This window comes from Hyperoodon ampullatus (assembly GCF_949752795.1).
Source record: "Hyperoodon ampullatus genome assembly, chromosome: 10".
NCBI classification, from domain to species: Eukaryota; Metazoa; Chordata; class Mammalia; order Artiodactyla; family Ziphiidae; genus Hyperoodon; species Hyperoodon ampullatus.
In genome coordinates this window covers 73431706-73454395 of record NC_136923.1, presented here as the reverse complement: position 1 = coordinate 73454395, position 22690 = coordinate 73431706, and the positions used below count along the sequence as shown (strand labels likewise).

The 22690-nt window shown below is 44.0% G+C and overlaps 1 protein-coding gene across 6 annotated transcripts in view; it reads left to right on the top strand.

Annotated features, from left to right (window-relative positions):
• Nucleotides 1-18156, top strand: part of TRERF1 (transcriptional regulating factor 1) — a gene marked incomplete at its 5' end in the record, with an annotated part of 45599 nt that extends 27443 nt beyond the window's left edge. For 4 of the 6 annotated variants that reach the window (XM_079712943.1, XM_079712940.1, XM_079712942.1 and 1 more), the window contains 3 exons: nucleotides 4069-4272; nucleotides 6994-7205; nucleotides 17629-18156. In XM_079712943.1, coding sequence (XP_079569069.1) covers nucleotides 4069-4272; nucleotides 6994-7205; nucleotides 17629-17953 — 741 coding nt within the window. In that variant the 3' untranslated portion in view covers nucleotides 17954-18156. Of the gene's footprint in view, nucleotides 1-4068; nucleotides 4273-6957; nucleotides 7206-17628 lie in introns of all 6 variants that reach the window. The other 2 variants (XM_079712944.1, XM_079712941.1) reach the window with 1 other exon arrangement.
• Between the last annotated feature and the right edge of the window lie 4534 nt (nucleotides 18157-22690).

The window sequence follows — 22690 nt, the reverse complement described above, 5'->3', positions numbered from 1 at the left end:
GGACACTTGGGTAGCTCTCCTCAATATTTTATTAAAGGGAGTATATTCCCCCCAGATGGAGCACAGTCAGGTAGCTCAGGGACTTTTCAAGGGAGGTGGGGGGAAGGAAGGAGGGTGAGGAGTGACTGCTCTTTAGGGGCCAGGAGGTCAGCATAGCACAAGCTCATCCAGCAGGTGACCTGACTTCTGGCCTGAGACCGTCACAGGCCCTTCCACCCTTGCAGGCCAAAGAGGAGGCCAAGGTGGGCTCTACTGAGGAGGCGAGAGAGAAGTGCTGGCCACAGCTTCCTGTTCCCTGCCCAGGCTCCTGCTTCCACTCAAGGCAAACCTGTGGGTCTGGCTGTGAGCAAAATTCAGCACAGTTCTAGAAACCAGCTGAGGGCTTCCCTGGTGGCGCAGTGGTTGAGAGTCCGCCTACCGATGCGGGGAACACGGGTTCGTGCCCCGGTCTGGGAGGATCCCACATGCCACGGAGCGGCTGGGCCCGTGAGCCATGGCCGCTGGGCCTGCACGTCCGGAGCCTGTGCTCCGCAACGGGAGAGGCCACAACAGTGAGAGGCCCGCGTACTGCAAAAAAAAAAAAAAGAAACCAGCTGAGGCAGTTACCTGACTTTGGAAGACAGCGGTCAGGGCTCCGAGGGCACAGCTTCCCCATGGTCCCAGGCCTGAGTTGCCTGCAGTGCGATCCACTGACAAGGGGCCTGGGGAACATTCTCCTTCCCTCTGACACGGAAAGGCAGCTGGTTCTCATTGGTTTTGAGAGGTTTAGCTCTGTGTTTGAGCTGAAAACCTAAGCCATGTCCAGATGGACAGGTGTGCATCTGTGGACATGTGCAGGCAGGCAAGGAGCGAAGGCTGAGGCTATAGAATCAGATGGTGCAGGTTTTAAATCTCAATTCAACTTCTTTACCAGCTATGTGCTCTGGGGAAAATTAGTTCTCTGGCCAATTTCTCATTTGTTTAAAAAATAAAAATTTGTAGGGAATTCCCTGGTGGTCCAGTGGTTAGGACTCCATGCTTGCACTGCTGAGGTTCTGAGGGCCCAAGTTCAATCCCTGGCCGGGGAACTAAGATGCAGCAAGCTGCATGGTGTGGCCTAAATAAATAAATAAATAAAATTTTCTAAATGAAAAAAAAATATTGTTCAGGGTTTTTGTGAGAACTAGCAGTGTGTGTGTGTGTGTGTGTGTGTGTGTAGTCCCTGATTCACAGCAGGCCTTCAATATGTTGTCATCACCATCCTCATTCATCAGCGACTGTAACACTCAAATTTGTGTCATTGAAGAAATTTGGGTTGTTGAGCATTTGTGTTTTAATTTATAAATTTCTCATAATACAAATGCCATTTGCAGGCCTGAGAAATAAAAATCTCCTCAAGAAACTCTTATCTGGACTCAGGGTTTTGAGCACTTTGTCTAATACATAACCATCTCCCTGCTCTGCACTTGCCCACTTTTCTGCCAATTTTGGAATAATACCAAATGTTTCCTTTCATGATGCATCATGAAATGGCCAACTTGTTGATACAGAGTGCTACATGTTAGGGTTTTGTCCTTTGTCTTTGCATCTCTAGTCACATTGGTGAGCGCTTTCGCTTGATGATAAATCATTTTGTGAACATGCGTAGATTGCCGTTTGAAGCAAACCTGTCTACGTTCATGAGACATATATAATCACAGGACAGTATGATTTAATCTGTAATTTAATGGCTCTATGGAACTTTTAAGAGCTTTCAAATAATAGCATGGTGAGAAAGTTGTATAGATTTGCATAACAACTTGAAAATTGTATAACAACTGCTGTGAAATAAGTGCCATTGTCACTGAAAGTTACCATGTAATTTACTTTAAATGGTGAGCTGTAGGCCCCCCATCTGCTTAATAGCCTGATACCTGAGACCACAGAGTTCCAGTTCTGTAAAGGAATGGAGCGAACCCGTGGAGTTAGATGTAACATGATTTTACCTGAAATTCTCTGAGATTGGAAGGTGGTTGATTCATATGAGAATAAGGCCATTTAAGTGATATCAACCTGTATATTCTATACTAGTAAGAGATCTGTAAGTTTATATCATAAATCACTCTGTAAAATGTATTAAGCCTACATCTGTATTCATTGAAGTCTTTCAGCAAATGTAATCATTATGGATTAATCCTAATTTACCCTCTGGAAACTGGGACCATTTCTTAAGTATACCCTATTAATACATGGTCTCAAATATGCATATATACCATATTAAATAAGGATAATACTGAAACAGTGAGGAGTGTGCTAAATGCCCGTATTTACTGGGATTATCTTTCTCTCCCATCCCCAATCCAAACTGGAGAGAGAAAGCTGGTGGTTTCTGGATCCCAGGGTACTGATACTCTCAGAAATCTTTATTCTTCTTGGAAATTCTGGCTTCCAGGTTCTAAGAATTGTAGACTTACCCAGAGTTACATCGCTGTCTGGGGTAAACCAAACTGCAGCCCATGTGCTTTTTTTTTTTTTTTGGCTGCGTGGGATCTTCGTTGCTGCGCAGGCTTTCTTTAGTTGTGGTGAGCAGGGGCCACCCCTCGCCATGGTGCATGGGCCCCTCATGGCGGTGGCTTCTCTCGTTGCGGAGCACGGGCTCTAGGCACGCGGGCTTCAGTAGTTGTGGCACACGGGCTCTAATTGTGGCTCGTGGGCTCTAGAGCGCAGGCTCAGTAGTTGTGACGCACGGGCTTTGCCACTCTGCAGCATGTGGGATCTTCCCAGACCAGGGATCGAACCCGTGTCCCCTGCATTGGCAGCCAGACTCTTAACCACTGTGCCACCAGGGAAGTCCCCCAGCCCACATGCTTTAAGCAGTGGGTGTGCAGAGAGCCCAGCAGAGACAAATGACCCATCAGGGTGGAAGGCAGCCGGACATCCCTTTTGTTTCTTCATTTGTAAAATAGGAGGACTGTTTACAGCCTGTTCAGTGACATAGCAAACACACTTTGTACACCGCAAAGTGCTGTAAAATAGAAGCTAAAATGAGGTTGATGTAACACAGAATTCCCATCCCTGGTCCTCAGTCCTTCTAGGCCCGGAGGAGCAAGCATCCCTTACACACACACCCTCCCCCCACCCCACCCCCGTGAGGACTGAGATTGCAGAGTAAGGTAGTTAGTTCAATAAAAGGGCCTCCTAGATCCCTGGCCCCCATCCCCACCCAGCCCAGGTACCTCCTCCAGGCTATTCCATTAACTGTCTTGTTAACCTTGAGGAAGGTCAGGACCTTGGGCTTAATTCTGCACCTCGTTGCTGTTCTGAAGCAGAGGGAGGGGACACAGTCACAAAGAGGATAATTATTCATAGAAATATTTTTCTTATTCTTTTTCATAGAGTGCCCATGATCAGAGACGGTGATCAGAGACAAAAAAAAAAAAAAAAAAAAAAATAGCACATGATAAATAAAAGGGAATATCCCTTTCCATTTCTGCTCCTTTTCAGAGTCACTGTGGTTCAGCCTCTGATCCTATTTTCTGACAAGAACAGAGAAGAAGTGCATCAGAATGCCATGGGCCATGTGCCTTCCACAGGTCAAATCAATATCTCGGGCATCTTGCAAGGAAGTGTGTTAGAAGACCTTTAAAAACAAATCCTGATAGGTCTTTAGTCTCTGTCCAGAGGGGCTCCACAGTGTCATTACTGCTTGAAAACCCTCCTCACTGCTCTGGGGAGGCAGAGCTGCTGCAAGTGGGGTATCCGGCCTGGGTTTTAGTCAGTGTCAAGGTCTGTGGGTCTCAAACAAGGGGGAGAAACTCTACATACAGAAATCTCTCCTCTGCCTTATGATATTTTTTTATAAGTGATAAGGGAACCCAAAGTGGGCTGGGGGGACTTCCTTGCCCTCAGAATTCCAAGTGTCCAATGACCAACCTTGTAGAAACCGTATCCCTCCCCAGAGGCCTCTGCCAACCCTTCCTTATGCACAAAGAAGCCGATGCAGCCCCAGCGTCCAGCCCCTCTCTCCTCTCCTAGCCCCTGGGTTCTGTTCATCACTAAACTTGCCATTTGGGGATTTAACCCCTTTTGCTTTTATTGCCGTAACACCAGACGAGTGAAGAAGATGAAGAGGTACAGGAGGAGGACGAAGACCCAGAAGAAGACAGGAAATCCACAAGAGAAGAGGAGAGTGAATTGCCCAAGTCTCCAGAGCCACCACCAGGCCCGGTCCTGGCTTCCGCAGAGGGGCCGCCCCTGCAAGCCCTGGGCCAGCCCTCAGGCTCCTTCATCTGTGAAATGCCCAACTGTGGAGCTGTAAGTGTCTCTGCGCCCTCCAGGGATCTGGGACTCCTGAGAGCTGTACATACAGCTGTGCCTGGCTTTAAGAGATGATGCACTTTGCAAAAGGTGTACTTTCAGCAGTGAAAGTTTGGCAGAGGGAAGTCCATGTGGCCATGCTTTTCTGTCTTTCATCCATTTACTTATTCTTTCAGCCCGTAGATGTTTCTGGAGTGTGTGTTCTCTGTTAAGCACTGTGCCACGCGCTTGGAGGACACAGGTCCATCCCTGCCCTCAGGGAGCATATGATTCAGGCTCTGCACTGGACCTTGGCCTCCATAACTTACACTCCTCGTTACTTGGTGCCTCCCCACTCCTCCTGGGCTGTGTCACACAGGTCATGTCCTGGAGACATGCATTTAAATGCAGTGGGAGAGCCCACAGAGAAGGAGTGTCCTTTTATGGCATAATTACAAAGATTTAGCTAAAGTTTATCTCTGTACTCTTTGGGGGAAGCAAACAAGATTTACTAAGCAAATTATTCATGTAAACAGGCTAAAAAGGTGTCTGTGTAATTACCTAACCTAGTACTTTTCAAGTACATTAGAAGCATCATTTAGCTAAAATAAAACCAGTTCACCATTTGATCACTAAAGGATGGCCTTACAGAATCTGTACTGGCCTGATCTAAGGCTCCCTGTGTATTTTAATGGATATATTTTTTTAATTGTTAACTTTGGACTCTCAGTCCCCCCGGTACCCCACTCATCTGAATTGTCGAGCTTTTCCCAAATCAAGTTTCTTAAAGCTGGGCACACCTGTGCAGGCAAGCTCTAGAGGTATTATGGAAAAAATTAGAATGTTGCTCCTTTCATATGAAGCCCTGTTTTCCCCAAGTTAGTGTTTATCCTTGCTTGTGTGTTATATAGGATAATACTGTTTTCCAGAGTGCATTGAATGCTGCTTATTGAGTCTGTCACTTAGATGAAGAAAGCAACAGTCTTTAAAATATTTAGATCCTAAAGCAGAAATTCACTTGATTTACATTTAAGATAAAATGAAAAACTTCTTTTAAATGACACATACATTTTGCATTAGCTTTGAAGAGAACATAAGAAATTGCTAGCTTGTTTCTATCTTTGATGTTTAATGAGCTGGACGCTTCACTCCATCCTTGCCTTATTGTATAGAGCACTTCCGTTGGGGGATGATTAAGATGTGACTTTATTTATTTATTTTTTACACATCTTTATTGGAGTGCTTTACAATGGTGTGCTAGTTTCTGCTTTATAACAAAGTGAATCAGCTATACATATACATATATCCCCATATCTCCTCCCTCTTGCATCTCCCTCCCACCCTCCCTATCCCACCCCTCTAGGTGGTCACAAAGCACCGAGCTGATCTCCCTGTGTTATGTGGCTGCTTCCCACTAGCTATAAGATGTGACTTTAAATGACAGTATCCTTGGTGAATTTCTTTAGAAATTGGATGCTTCCTCAATTCATAGTTTGGGTGTACAGTAAATTCTTTCCTGAGAGGGAAATCATCTTTTACTTTACCCAATCAAAAATGCTCAGCAAGGTGAATATTTTTTCATGACTTTAAAAAACAACCGGGAAAAAAGCATGTTGGTTTTATTCGGTGCCTAACCATGGAGGTTCTGGTTGCTAAATCAGCGAAAGATTTTTTTTTTCCTGCAAGACTATAAACAGAACTCATGAACTTAACACAGAGTGACCATCTGTGGCTGGACAGTTCAGTGGGTACTCCCATTAGCTGATGCATTTAGCAATCTGGAAGTTAGGGCTCTTGGAATTCAGGGGTGTGGATTACATCCCTTTACAGCAGTGGATCTCTGCCGGGAATGATTTTGTTCCCCGTGAACATTTGGCAACGTCCGGAGACATTTTTATCACATCTGGGGAGGTGCTCCTGGCATCTGGTGGGTAGAGAGGCCAGGGTTGCTGCTGAAGATCCTGTGATGCCCAGGACAGCCCCACAGCAAAGAATCATCCAGTCCCAAATGTCAGTAATACTGAGGTTGGGAAACCGTGCATTATGGCAAGCTTCAAAAGACCAGGTCGTTCCCCTTTTTTTCATCCTGCAGTACAATGTCGGGGTCTGAAACGTTGCTTCAACACTGGGCTACTGACTGGGGCTTAGAAATAACATATAGAATATATCAGAGCAGCTAGTCAATGTCTTCCATGCTGTGTCTCTTGGGGTTCGAGGACTTCCTAGGGGGGAGATAGAGCTGAGCAAATAGATTCAATTTTGGGGGGCTGTCTGTCTCAGCCAGAGTACCTCTGCTTTGAGCTTTTGAATAAGACCTGATTTTTTTAAGTAAAGAAAGGAAAGGAAAGGAAGAAAGAAAGAAAAGAAAAAAGGGGTGGAAGGTAGCTTCTGGCTGTTAAAAAGTTTGAAAGCTGGTCCAAACCCTCTCATTTTACAGATGGAAAAAATAAGGTGTTCAGAGGGGAAATGGCCCAATGACCTCCCTGTGAGATGGAGGCACTGGATTGAGCCCTCGTCTTTGGTTATAGCAGTGATGGGTTTTTTACTGGCACAGCGCTTGTTGTGGTGGTATTTGATCTCTACTTTCTGTGGCATTTGCCCAGAGTTTGCTTATGTAAAACCCCTATGCCTTGTCATTAGACACTGTTTCGAGTATCACATGTTCTACCAATGAGTAACTAATAACCCTAATTTCCTTTTCAGGACTGTAGATGTCATGTCACTGCCTTTCTTCCCCAGGTGTTCAGCTCCCGACAGGCACTGAACGGCCACGCCCGCATCCACGGTGGCACCAACCAGGTGACCAAAGCTCGGGGTGCTGTTCCCTCTGGAAAGCAGAAGCCTGGCAGTGCCCAGAGCGGGTACTGCTCAGTGAAGAGCTCACCCTCTCACAGCACCACCAGCGGCGAGACAGACCCCACCACCATCTTCCCCTGCAAGGAGTGTGGCAAGTAGGTAGAATTGGGCCAGGGACTGAATCTAAGTGTGTGATGAATAATGCCTCTGTAGGGGCTGGGCCAAGGTGGTCTGAGGTGTCTCCAGGTAGAAAAAGAACCCAGACTCTCCAGTTTTTCTTCATTTCATCCTTGGGGTCTACATGGTGCCTCATGGCGAGTGGACCTTGTCTCTGACTCAGAATACGGTCATTCTGATGGCGTAAAGCCTAATAAGGACGGACATCATCAGAGAGCAAATCTCTAGTGACAAAACTTCACTCTTTTCCAGAAATGACGGATGGAACTCTGATTCCCACCTCTCCCTTCACACCCAAACCATATTCACTAGTACTGACTGCTCTCTTTGCATCCCTGCCGAGTGATTTGAGAATGGCTCTAAAACATCTAATCAGGAACTCTCTGTGGCAGAGATGGCTTTCCTACCAGTACTGCTCATTCCTGCACCCAGGGCAGACATCACTAATCAGTTGCTATACTTTTTGCTACCACATTAAGATAAGACTCAAATCCTTTCAAATCCTTTAAATCTTAATGCTTCAAGCTGGCACAACCAACTGATCAGAGTTGACTCATGAGGTAGAGTCTATTTGTCATCTCTGCCGTTTTAAGTGTAATTTAAAACAATGAAAAGGGGGAACTGACAGTAGGTGGTAATAACAGCATTAAATAATGTTTACTAAGCACTTAGTTTTGTTACGTACTTCATGTGCATGAGATCATTTAATCCCCACACAGAAACTCCATGTGGCGCAGATACTGTTTTATCCTTGTTTTTACAAATAAGGACTGAACATTAGGTAAATTTACTTGCCCCAGGTCACACCCCCAGTAAGTGCAGAACTGAGATTTGAACCCCTATGTGTTCAAATACAGAGCCTGGGCTTCTGACCACTGTTCCAGCCTAGTGGTTTGCTTTGTTTGCTTATCTATTTATCACTGATGGTGAGATGCACACAGTTCCCTCCCACAGCATCTAGTATAGAATTCCAGTTTACTTCTCAGTGAGTCTGCCTCCAAGAAGGGTTGTCATAAGTGACTTCTTTTAGGAGCCTTGCCGAGTTTCTCTTCCTGTAACCTCCAATGTCTCAAACGTGCAGTGTTACCTGGAGAGATACCCACGAGGTAGCTGCTGAAACTCTACCAAGGGAACATCCCTAGTTGTATGAATGAGGCCAGCTGGGACCTCTATTTATAATATTCATCCTCATGGAATATTTCAGGTGTATTTCAGGCATCTTAATAATTCTGTCATTTATCAGTTACTCAGTATTTGCCTGGCACTGTTTTAAAGGATGTTTATGTGTATTGATTAATTTAATCTTAAGCCCGATGAGGTAGGTGCTCTTAGCCGTATGTCAGTGGCACCTGCCCAAGTGGGTTGGAACTAGCAACTCTCTTCCTGCAGAGATGCGGAGACAGACTTAGGCGTGGGTCCCCTCCTCTGGGCTCTAATGTCCTTCAGAGACAGGACATGATATCATCTTCATGTCAGCAAGGAATAAGTGAGCCCCTGGATTGATCATCGGGCTTACTTACTTGAAATAGTGAAACCTCCTCAGTCGGACTCCCCCCTGCTTGCCCTGGGGTAGGAGAGGCAGGGAAGGAGGGTCTCAACCAGTTTGTTCTCAGAGGAACCAGCATCTTGCCTCCACTCACTCCCCTCCAACAGGCGACAACTCCTTATTCCACTAGGTGGCGACAAAGGACATTTTAACAACCAGAAATTATTTCAAGCTCTGGTTTGGTTGTCTTTCAGTGACGTCCATTAAATGTTTTTCTTGTCTTGTTTTTATGTTGCTTGGGACCTTTTTCTACCATAACTCCAGTTAAGATTTTTATGGAAAACAAATATTTTCTGTGTTTTCCGGATGAGGAATAACATCAGGCACATGTTTGCAGAATCCTTTTTTTAGCTGCTGAAATTATGTTCATTACATTAGACAGTTTTCAGTATGTCCAGTGGTGATTCATCAACTCTGTTCTAAGACACAGGTCTTAGAAATCAGGGGTTTTTTTCCCTTTATGAGCTCAGGAATAAATATTTATGCCACCCTCCCTCTCTAAAAACAGGCCGTCTCACATCTGGACAAACTTGCTCTGAAAAAGGTCCAGATAGAAATATTTTAGGCTGGGTTTCCCTGGCGGCACAGTGGTTAAGAATCTGCCTGCCAATGCAGGGGACACAGGTTCGATCCCTGGTCCGGGAAGATCCCACATGCCGCAGAGCAACTAAGCCCGTGCGCCACAACTACTGAGCCTGCACGCTAGAGCCCGCAAGCCACAAGAGAAGCCATTGCAATGAGAAGCCCGTGCACCGCATTGAAGAATAGCCCCCGCTCGCCGCAACTAGAGAAAGCCCACGTGCAGCAACGAAGGCCCAACGCAGCCAAAACAACAACAACAAAAACATAATTCTCAACTTTAAAAAAAAAGGAATATTTTAGGCTTTGCAGGTCATTCTGTCTCTGACACAACTACTCAGCTGTGCCATGTTAGTGCAAAAGCAGCCATGGACGATACATAAATAAACATGGCTGCGTTCTGGTAAAACTTTATTTACAAAAGCAGGCAGTGGGCAGGATTTGGCCCACTGACCATAGTTGGCAGACCCCTTTTCCCAGGATTTCTCAGCCTTGGCACTGATATTTTGGGTCTGATGATTCCTTATTTGGGGAAGAGGGCCTGCCCTCTATATTGTAGGGTGTTCAGCAGCATCCCTAGCATCTACCCACTCGATGCCAGAAGTATCACTACCACCACCCAGCTGTGACCATCAAAAATGTCTCCAGAGGACTTCCGGGTAAGATGGCGGAAGAGTAAGACGCGGAGATCACCTTCCTCCCCACGGATACACCAGAAATACAGCTACACGTGGAACAACTCCTACAGAACACCTACTGAACGCTGGCAGAAGACCCCAGACCTCCCAAAAGGCAAGAAACTCCCCACATACCTGGGTAGGGCAAAGCGGGGAGATCCCCGCACAGAGGATCGGTGCCGAGCGGCACTCACCAGCCCGAGAGGCTTGTCTGCTCGCCCGCCGGGGCGGGTGGCGCTGGAAGCTGAGACTCGGGCTTCGGTCAGAGCACAGGGAGAGGACTGGGGCTGGCGGCGAGAACTCAGCCTGAAGGGGGCTAATGTGCCACAGCTAGCCGGGAGGGAGTCCGGGAAAACTCTGGAGCTGCCGAAGAGGCAAGAGACTTTTTCTTCCCTCTTGGTTTCCTGGTGCGCGAGGAGAGGGGATTAAGAGCGCTGCTTAAAGGGGCTCCACAGACGGGCGCGAGTCGCGACTGAAAGCGCGGAGCCCAGTGACGGGCGTGGGACGCTGGGGCTGCTGCTGCCGCCGCCAAGAAGCCTGTGTGCGAGCGCAGGTCACTGTCCACACCGCCCTTCCGGGAGCCTGTGCAGCCCGCCACTGCCGGGGTCCCGGGATCCAGGGGCGGCTTCCCTGGGAGAACGCACGGCGCGCCTCGGGCTGGTGCAACGTCACGCCGACCTCTGCCGCTGCAGGCTCGCCCCGCACTCCGTGCCCCTCCCTCCCGCCCGGCCTGAGTGAGCCAGAGTCCCCGAAGAGGCTGCTCCTTTAACCCTGTCCTGTCTGAGCGAAGAACAGACGCCCTCCGGCGACCTACACGCAGAGGTGGGGCCAAATCCAAAGCTGAGACCCAGGAGCTGTGAGAACAAAGAAGAGAAAGGGAAACCTCTCCCAGCAGCCTCAGAAGCAGCGGATTAAAGCTCCACAATCAACTTGATGTACCCTGCATCTGTGGAATACATGAATAGACAACAAATCATCCCAAATTGAGGAGCCAGGAGTCAGTGCTGTGCCTCTGAGGTGGGAGAGCCAACTTCAGGACACTGGTCCACAAGAGACCTCCCAGCTCCACATAATATCAAACGGCGAAAATCTTCCAGAGATCTCCATCTCAACACCAGCACCCAGCTTCACTCAACGACCAGCAAGCTACAGTGCTGGACACCCTATGCCAAACAACTAGCAAGACAGGAACACAACGCCACCCATTAGCAGAGAGGTGGCCTAAAATCATAAAAAGTCCACAGACACCCCAAAACACACCACCAGACGTGGACCTGCCCACCAGAAAGACAAGATCCAGCCTCATCCACCAGAACACAGGCACTAGTCCCCTCCACCAGGAAGCCTACACAACCCACTAAACCAACCTTAGCCACTGGGGACAGACACCAAAAACAACGGGAACTACGAACCTGCAGCCTGCAAAAAGGAGACCCCAGACACAGTAACATAAGCAAAATGAGAAGACAGAAAAACACACAGCAGGAGAAGGAGCAAGATAAAAACCCACCAGACCTAACAAATGAAGAGGAAATAGGCAGTCTACCTGAAAAAGAATTCAGAATAATGATGGTAAAGATGATCCAAGATTCTATTTCCAAGATCCAAAATCTTGGAAATAGAATAGACAAAATGCAAGAAACAGTTAACAAGGACCTAGAAGAACTAAAGATGAATCCAAGCATCGATTAAAAACACAATAAATGAAATGAAAAATACTCTAGATGGGATCAATAGCAGAATAACTGAGGCAGAAGAACGGATAAGTGAGGTGGAAGATAAAATAGTGGAAATAACTGCTGCAGAGCAAAATAAAGAAAAAAGAATGAAAAGAACAGAGGACGGTCTCAGAGACCTCTGGGACAACATTAAACGCACCAACATTCGAATTATAGGGGTTCCAGGAGAAGAAGAGAAAAAGAAAGGGACTGAGAAAATATTTGAAGAGATTATAGTTGAAAACTTTCCTAATATGGGAAAGGAAATAGTTAATCAAGTCCAGGAGGCACAGAGAGTCCCATACAGAATAAATCCAAGGAGAAATATGCCAAGACACATATTAATCAAACTGTCAAAAATTAAACACAAAGAAATCATATTAAAAGCAGCAAGGCAAAAACAACAAATAACACACAAGGGAATCCCCATCAGGATAACAGCTGATCTCTCAGCAGAAACTCTACAAGCCAGAAGGGAGTGGCAGGACATAATTAAAGTGATGAAGGAGAAAAACCTGCAACCAAGATTACTCTACCCAGCAAGGATCTCATTCAGATTTGATGGAGAAATTAAAACGTTTACAGACAAGCAAAAGCCGAGAGAGTTCAGCACCACCAAACCAGCTTTACAACAAATGCTAAAGGAACTTCTCTAGGCAAGAAACACAACAGAAGGAAAAGACCTACAATAACAAACCCAAAACAATTAAGAAAATGGGAATAGGAACATACATATCGATAATTACCTTAAATGTAAATGGACTAAATGCTCCCACCAAAAGACACAGATTGGCTGAATGGATACAAAAACAAGACCCATATATATGCTGTCTACAAGAGACCCACTTCAGACCTAGAGACACATACAGACTGAAAGTAAGGGGATGGAAAAAGGTATTCCATGCAAATGGAAACCAAAAGAAAGCTGGAGTAGCAATTCTCTTATCAGACAAAATAGACTTTAAAATAAAGACTACTAGAAGAGACAAAGAAGGACACTACATAATGATCAAGGGATCGATCCAAGAAGAAGATATAACAATTGTAAATATTTATGCACCCAACATAGGAGCACCTCAATACATAAGGCAAATACTAACAGCCATAAAAGGAGAAATCGACAGTAACACAATCATAGTAGGGGACTTTAACACCCCACTTTCACCAATGGACAGATCATCCAAAATGAAAATAAATAAGGAAACACAAGCTTTAAATGATACATTAAACAAGATGGACTTAATTGATATTTATAGGACATTCCATCCAAAAACAACAGAATACACATTTTTCTCAAGTGCTCATGGAACATTCTCCAGGATAGATCATATATTCGGTCACAAATCAAGCCTTGGTAAATTTAAGAAAATTGAAATTGTATCAAGTATCTTTTCCGACCACAATGCTATGAGACTAGATATCAATTACAGGAAAAGAGCTGTAAAAAATACAAACACATGGAGGCTAAACAATACACTACTTAATTACGAAGTGATCACTGAAGAAATCAAAGAGGAAATTAAAAAATACCTAGAAACAAATGACAATGGAGACACGACGACCCAAAACCTATGGGATGCAGCAAAAGCAGTTCTAAGAGGGAAGTTTATAGCAATACAATCCCACCTTAAGAAACAGGAAACATCTCGAATAAACAACCTAACCTTGCACCTAAAGCAATTAGAGAAAGAAGAACAAAAACATCCCAAAGTTAGCAGAAGGAAAGAAATCATAAAAATCAGATCAGAAATAAATGAAAAAGAAATGAAGGAAACGATAGCAAAGATCAATAAAACTAAAAGCTGGTTCTTTGAGAAGATAAACAAAATTGATAAGCCATTAGCCAGACTCATCAAGAGAAAAAGGGAGAAGACTCAAATCAATAGAATTAGAAATGAAAAAGGAGAAGTAACAACTGACACTGCAGAAATACAAAAGATCATGAGAGATTACTATAAGCAACTCTATGCCAATAAAATAGACAACCTGGAAGAAATGGACAAATTCTTAGAAATGCACAACCTGCCAAGACTGAATCAGGAAGAAATAGAAAATATGAACAGACCAATCACAAGCACTGAAATTGAAACTATGATAAAAAATCTTCCAACAAACAAAAACCCAGGACCAGATGGCTTCACAGGCGAATTCTATCAAGCATTTAGAGAAGAGCTAACACCTATCCTTCTCAAACTCTTCCAAAGTATAGCAGAGGGAGGAACACTCCCAAACTCATTCTATGAGGCCACCATCACCTTGATACCAAAACCAGACAAGGATGTCACAAAGAAAGAAAACTACAGGCCAATATCACTGATGAACATAGATGCAAAAATCTTCAACAAAATACTAGCAAACAGAATCCAACAGCACATTAAAAGGATCATACACCATGATCAAGTGGGGTTTATTCCAGGAATGCAAGGATTCTTCAATATACGCAAATCAATCAACGTGATACACCATATTAACAAATTGAAGGAGAAAAACCATATGATCATCTCAATAGATGCAGAGAAAGCTTTCGACAAAATTCAACACCCATTTATGATAAAAACCCTGCAGAAAGTAGGCATAGAGGGAACTTTCCTCAACATAATAAAGGCCATATATGACAAACCCACAGCCAGCATCGTCCTCAATGGTGAAAAACTGAAACCATTTCCACTAAGATCAGGAATAAGACAAGGTTGCCCACTCTCACCACTCTTATTCAACATAGTTTTGGAAGTTTTAGCCACAGCAATCAGAGAAGAAAAGGAAATAAAAGGAATCCAAATTGGAAAAGAAGAAGTAAAGCTGTCACTGTTTGCAGATGACATGATACTATACATAGAGAATCCTAAAGATGCTACCAGAAAACTACTAGAGCTAATCAATGAATTTGGTAAAGTTGCAGGATACAAAATTAATGCACAGAAATCTCTGGCATTCCTATATACTAATGATGAAAAATCTGAAAGTGAAATCAAGGAAACACTCCCATTTACCATTGCAACAAAAAGAATAAAATATCTAGGAATAAACCTACCTAAGGAGACAAAAGACCTGTATGCAGAAAATTATAAGACACTGATGAAAGAAATTAAAGATGATACAAATAGATGGAGAGATGTACCATGTTCTTGGATTGGAAGAATCAACATTGTGAAAATGACTCTACTACCCAAAGCAATCTACAGATTCAATGCAATGCCTATCAAACTACCACTGGCATTTTTCACAGAACTAGAACAAAAAATTTCACAATTTGTATGGAAACACAAAAGACCCTGAATAGCCAAAGCAATCTTGAGAACGAAAAACAGAGCTGGAGGAATCAGGCTCCCTGACTTCAGACTATACTACAAAGCTACAGTAATCAAGACAGTATGGTACTGGCACAAAAACAGAAAGATAGATCAATGGAACAGGATAGAAAGCCCAGAGATAAACCCACGGACATATGGTCACCTTATCTTTGATAAAGGAGGCAGGAATGTACAGTGGAGAAAGGACAGCCTCTTCAATAAGTGGTGCTGGGAAAACTGGATAGGGACATGTAAAAGTATGAGATTAGATCACTCCCTAACACCATACACAAAAATAAGCTCAAAATGGATTAAAGACCTAAATGTAAGGCCAGACACTATCAAACTCTTAGAGGAAAACATAGGCAGAACACTCTATGACATAAATCACAGCAAGATCCTTTTTGACCCACCTCCTAGAGAAATGGAAATAAAGACAAAAATAAACACATGGGACCTAATGAAACTTAAAAGCTTTTGCACAGCAAAGGAAACCATAAACAAGACCAAAAGACAACCCTCAGAATGGGAGAAAATATTTGCAAATGAAGCAACTGACAAAGGATTAATCTCCAAAATTTACAAGCAGCTCATGCAGCTCAATAACAAAAAATCAACCCAATCCAAAAATGGGCAGAAGATCTAAATAGACATTTCTCCACAGAAGGTACACAGACTGCCAACAAACACATGAAAGGATGCTCAACATCTTTACTCATTAGAGAAATGCAAATCAAAACTACAATGAGATATCATCTCACACCAGTCAGAATGGCCATCATCAAAAAATCTAGAAACAATAAATGCTGGAGAGGGTGTGGAAAAAAGGGAACACTCTTGCACTGCTGGTGGGAATGTGAATTGGTACAGCCACTATGGAGAACGGTATGGAGGTTCCTTAAAAAACTACAAATAGAACTACCATATGACCCAGCAATCCCACTACTGGGCATATACCCTGAGAAAACCATAATTCAAAAAGAGACATGTACCAAAATGTTCATAGCAGCCCTATTTACAATAGCCCGGAGATGGAAACAACCTAAGTGTCCATCATCGGATGAATGGGTAAAGAAGATGTGGCACATATATACAATGGAATATTACTCAGCCATAAAAAGAAATGAAATTGAGCTATTTGTAATGAGGTGGATGGACCTAGAGTCTGTCATACAGAGTGAAGTAAGTCAGAAAGAGAAAGACAAGTACTGTATGCTGACACATATATATGGAATTTAAGAAAAAAAATGTCATGAAGAACATAGGGGTAAGACAGGAATAAAGACACAGACCTACTAGAGAATGGACTTGAGGATATTTGGAGGGGGAAGGGTAAGCTGTGACAAAGTGAAAGAGCAGCATGGACACATATACACTACCAAACGTAAGGTAGATAGCTAGTGGGAAGCAGCCGCAGAGCACAGGGAGATCAGCTCGGTGCTTTGTGACCGCCTGGAGGGGTGGGATAGGGAGGGTGGGAGGGAGACGCAAAAGGGAGGGGATATGGGAACATATGTATATGTATAACTGATTGAATTTGTTATATAGCAAAAAAAAAAAAAAAAATGTCTCCAGACGTTGCCAGATATTCCCTGTGGAGGCAGAATCCCCCCTAGCTGAGAACCACTATTTCATTCTAAAGCAAACAGGAGGGAACTATGATATATGATGGCCAAAACGAGACGGGATCTTGGGCGAAGAGGAATGGTCAGTGCAGCTCAGAAGTCCAGTACAATGAAGACAGAAGAGGGGCTGTTGGATTTGGTCACACGGTCACTAGCGATCTCAAGCACTTGGACTGAAGTGGAGGGGACGACAGTCCAGTTGGAGAGTGTGGCGGAAAGAGGCACTGTACGTGTGTGCAGGCAGACCCTCTAGAATTTTGACGGGAATGACAGGGACAGGAGGCCAGAGGCAAAGGATGGGTTGTTTTATGTTGGGAACCAACAGAGCTTGGCAGCATGATTTGGGGATTCTCAGGTTGGTCGAGAGGGCTTGGTCAGTGATGGAGAGAGAAAGGGGGCAGATAAGGAGGAAAAAAACGCTTGTGGGGCTTCCCTGGTGGCGCAGTGGTTGAGAGTCCGCCTGCCGATGCAGGGGACACGGGTTCGTGCCCCGGTCTGGGAAGATCCCACATGCCGTGGAGCGGCTGGGCCCGTGAGCCATGGCCGCTGGGCCTGTGCGTCCGGAGCCTGTGCTCCGCAACGGGAGAGGCCACAACAGTGAGAGGCCCACATAACGCAAAAAAAAAAAAAAAAAAAAAAAAAAAAAAAAAAAAAAACGCTTGTGCCCCAGGCCACAGATGGACAGGAAAGCTTTGAGGATTCATCCTCCGTCGTCACAGAGAGAAAGCCCAACACACCATAAATATGTTCCTGTCCCCATCCCCTTTCCTTGGAACGCTTGGAAAGAAGAGAGCTAACAGGTCACCAGGGGAGGAGGTCTTGGGAGCTAAGGAGATGGGAACTCTGTCAGAGCCACCCCAAACCAGACAGCAGACCATGCACCTGCTATTACCTATAGGATCCCTTGGATTTCCAAGAACTCATATCTTCTAAATTTCACATGCTTCTTTTTCTTCATTTTTATAGAGTCTTCTTCAAGATTAAAAGCCGAAATGCACACATGAAAACTCACAGACAGCAGGAGGAACAGCAGAGGCAAAAAGCCCAGAAGGCGGCTTTTGCGGCCGAAATGGCAGCCACGATTGAGAGGACTACGGGGCCGGTGGGGCCGCCGGGGCTGCTGCCCCTGGACCAGCTGAGTCTGATCAAACCCATCAAGGACGTGGACATCCTCGACGACGACGTCGTCCAGCAGTTAGGAGGCGTCATGGAAGAGGCCGAGGTCGTGGACACCGGTCTCCTCTTAGATGATCAAGATTCAGTTTTGCTTCAGGGTGACACGGAACTCTAAAGCCCTGTGTGTCGCTTGGAGACGGCGAAAACCCACTCTCTCCATCATCATTCATCAGGAAAGCTGGACTGCGTGCTTGTTTTGTAACCATTTTAAACTACCTGTTTAAAAAGTGGTCATTTTTTTCAGGTTTAGAAAAAATCGGGGTTTTTTCCTTTTATTTAAAAACAATTGTTTTGTGGGAGGTTGGGGGGGAATAAATAATTGGCACAATCCTACTTTAAGATGTGTTTCATCTGGGCTACATTCCCATGAACTCATTCCTGGTTGGGAATGAACGTCACGTTCATGTTCTTTTGCTTTCAGATGCCAACCATCCTGGTTGCCTTTTATCCCAAAGCTTGCATGAGTGTGTGAGTGAGAGTGTGTGTGTGTGTGTGTGTGTGTGTGTGTGTGTGTGTGTAAAGCAGGCTACTTTCTTTGTGCTGGGGTCTTGGGCCATCCTTTCCCACCAAGAGTCATTTTTGTGCTGACCTCATTCCGCAGTTTGCAGTGAACTTGGCGTCTTTGCCGGGAGACCATGCTAGGAAGTAGCTTTCCAGTGAGCAAAGGCCGCCCTGTGTTCCACAGCTTTCTTCTAGCACACACGTCATTTGAAGAGTTGACCAAATGTGAAAGTCATTTTTCTCCCTGCCCTGCCTGTCACTCGGCCTGTTTCTGAAAACTGAGTGCTGTGTCATTTCAGGCTTTTCCTCCCTGGCCGTGCTTTACTAAGAAGGTGATTCATGGAGCAAGTGCGTCCTCTTCCCAGTTCCGTGAAGACCGGTTGACTCCAATTCATGGGTTAGCAGGATCCCTTGGATTTCCAAGAACTCAGATCTTCTAAATTTCACATGCTTCTTTTCCAGTTGGCCTGAGCCGACTAGAAATCCGTCTGGAGGAAAATAACCCCAACTATTAAGTTGCCAGGCCTGTTTTCAGGGAGGATGGTGGAGGAGCACAGATTAAATTCCCTGGAATGCCAAGAGGCCCAAAAACTAGATCAGAAGAGCTGATTCTTTTTTGCCACACTGTTAATGGTCAGTGGAGTTCTGAAATTACTCTGTGCCACGTGGAAGTACTGTGAAACCTCATTCACTAGGATTCTGCTGTCATTCGCCTGTGCTGGACCAAAGTTTACCTTGACGCAAACTCTGAGGAAAAGGGTTGTCTAACAAATCTGATGACAAATACAAGGGAAATAGCATTAAAGGCCAACAAAAATGGTTTCAGATACCACTTCAGCTACAGTGTTTGCATTCAAACAATGAATGTATTCATTAAAGTCATTTACCAAAGCCCTTCTAGAATTCTCCAAGCTACATACCCCTGCTCTGTCTCCTCCTGTCCCTGCCGGCAGGGTTGCTGTTTGTACTTGAAGGTAATAAACCTGTAATCCTTCAAAAATGGCATCGAGCTCAGGCTTTTGAGCTGAGTCAGACTCCTCCATGGCCTCCGTCAGGGCAAATGAGTGCGCGCGCCTTCAGGCTGGGATGCGGCCCCAGCACAGAGCTGACGCTTCTGATGCCCCAGCTCCTGCAGGTGTGGCAATCCTACCAGGGCACTTTGCTGGCACAGTAATAGTTTGATGTTAAAGAAGATGTCAGCGGAAGCATGAGGATAGGACTGGAGCATCTTTAAGTTGTCTCAGCAAAAGCTTCTAGGACACACTGAAGACCCACAGCAGCCCCACGCAGGCAGTGTCCTCTGAATCTCAGGAAAGCCATGGACAGAAGATCAGTACAAAGGTTCTTTTCATTGCCACCATTCGGTTTTCAGAAAAAGAGGTCTTGAAGATTTCCTATATCTTTTTTTAGGGGAAAAAAAAGTGTTTCATTTGCTGCCATTTCTGACAAATTATTCTATGTTCTGAGTTCAGAACTGCCAGGAGAGGGCATCAGCTTTGTGGCAGAACTATTCCAGAACCATTCCAACTGTAATATCGGCTGATCCCATCTGTCCCAGTGACTACTTCCCTCCATTTGTGGGTGTCTGAGAGGGATTCTGGAATGGTTCTGCTATTGGGTCTATGAAACCTTATCTAGCAAAGGAGCAAACACCCGGAAAAATGTTTATAAAGCAAATGTACTCATTCTGTTTGGAGACTTGCCCAACTGTTCCAGTTGAAAACATTAAAATAAACTGAGTTGCCAAGGCAAAAATATAATGCACAATTTAATTTTGATTTTCCATGCAGTATAGCATTTGCATTTTTGACTTGAAATAACCAAAGAACTCCTCCTTGATGGGACAGTTCACTTTCCTGAATTAGTATTTTTCTTCACAATATCAACTTAAAGAATTGACTTCATAGTAAAATATTGCACTTATTTTTTTCCTGAAGTGATTCTGCCTGCATGTATGTGTTGTGTTTTAGCTCCTCAACCCCCCATCTCTCCCCACCCTAAAGAACTTTTCTTCCCAATGGTTTGTCTTCAACACAGTTACTGTTTACTCTCAGATAGTTTTTCATTAGTGAATTTAGACCTCTTTGAGAAAGCTTGTATATAAAAAGTTAAAAGATATATTTTATGGAAAAACCCATCTTATTTTCAAATATATTTAACTGCTGTTCTATTTTATTAGAGGAAGGTTGTAAATATTTTCTAGGAGTTCTATTGTAAAGAAAAGTATTTTTGAAAAAAATTAATGTAATAAAAAGGAAAACCTTTTAAAATAGTGGTTGTGATTGCTTCCTGTTCTGGCTTCATTGTGTTCTATTCATAGGAAATGACTTGCATGCCTTCCCATTTTAGGATGTAATTTATTCTGGTTTGCACTATTTTAAGTTGACATCATAATATCTAATGTGCTTCACTGTATTTTCCCCAGAATGCAGGTCCCTTGGTCCATATCAAAAGCACTATGTATAGCATATTCATACTTTTTTCTTTTGTAACGTGTGTATTTTTAATAAGGATTTTATGTAACATTTTGGCAAAAAGAGGACAGTATTTTCTAGTGAATTTTATAATACATTTTGCTAAAAGTGTTTCTTCCTAGGTCAGTTTTTGTTAAGGTGAACCAAAAGTCTTATTTTCCCAGGGGTTAAAAAAAAAAGTTTGAAGCTTGAAAGCAAAGTTATATTTAAACATCATATGTAACAAATAAATAAAGATGTTTTATAGACTTGTCCTCAAAAGGTGCATTCCTTAAAAACAAAAACAACTGGGGCATTCTAGGTTGGTTTTCCCCCTGAGCGATGAGCATTTTATTTTAATTGCTGCAATACTTTTTTTTCAGAAAGCAAGCCAGGAGAATTTTACTTAAAAGGTTCCGGTCATTAGCTTCCTCAGAAATTTATTACAGTTCTTACAGATAGGCATTCATCAAACAGAGATGTAACCAAGTAGACACTGTCATATTAATTTGTGAAAACCTGATTCAATATTGCATCAGCTGCTCTGAAAATAAAATGTTATCTTTTTGAGTTTCACTTGGCTTAAACATTCCTTCTTTCTAGCTGCTGAAATGACTTCTCAATGCTAATTTACTGTTAGTTTGTTTCTGGAGACCGGTTTAGAGGGCTGCTGATTAGATTTTTATATATATATAAATTTATTTATTTTATTTGTTTATTTTTGGCTGCATTGGGTCTTCATTGCTGTGCGCGGGCTTTCTCTAGTTGCGGCGAGGAGGGGGCTACTCTTCGTTGCGTTGCACGGGCTTCTCATTGCGGCGGCTTCTCTTGCTGCAGAGCACAGGCTCTAGGTGCGCGGGCTTCAGTAGTTGTGGTGCACGGGCTCTAGAGCGCAGGCTCAGTAGTTGTGGCACACAGGCTTAGTTGTTCAGTGGCATGTGGGATCTTCCCAGTCCAGGGCTCGAACCTGTGTCCCCTGAACTGGCAGGCAGATTCTTAACCAGTGCGCCACCAGGGAAGCCCATGCTGATCAGATTTAATGCTCATATAATGCCCCCACCCCTACCCTGGAGGCCAAGATGAATATTTCTGCTTCTCAAGCTGTGGATGAGCCCCTTGAAGGGTTGATGGCCTCTAACTTGTACTACTCACAGTGCAGTTTGGGGGAGCTCAGTATTACACACGGGTTATCTCACAGGGAACCAGCAACAAAATCCAGTCCACCCTGGTTTATAGGCATTGCTAATCTGGATTTCCAAATTCTACAAAGTGTGTTTACTTTTTAATGGTCAACAGCAAAGTTCAGGAGAAATCTGAAATTCTGGATTTCATACAGAATTTGATTTAAGTAGGGCATACCTGTTCAAGACCTTGATCTTCGTTCTTTTGGAGTTTTATACTTTTAATTTGGGCATTGTTAGTCATGTGCCAAAGAAGATAGCTCTTTCTTTACAAACACTGCATTTAGCCAGCGTTGGAAATTTAAATTCTTCTTCCAGGGGCTCAGGTGTCCAATCTGAAGGCTTTATCCTGCTGTTTTAGTCTCATTCATTACTCATGTACCAGGCACTATTCCACGCTGTATTATACACGGGGCAGTTGAGTAGCTAAAGATGACTGTGACATCATTCCTGCCTGCCTGCCAAGGAATTTAATACTTAGAAAAAACATATAGGGGCCTGGGAACAGATCCAGTTCCATCACTGGGAAGAGCAAAGGTCATGCTTTATTACTGAACCATCTCACCATCACCCACATATTCACAGCAATTTACAACAGGTGCTCAGCAACTATTTGTTAATTATCTCTCTAGTCTTCCAGGTATGCTTATCCGTGTGTGTGTGTGTGTGTGTAAATAAAACCTCTTTTGACTTTACCTAAAGTCAATTCTGAATTCC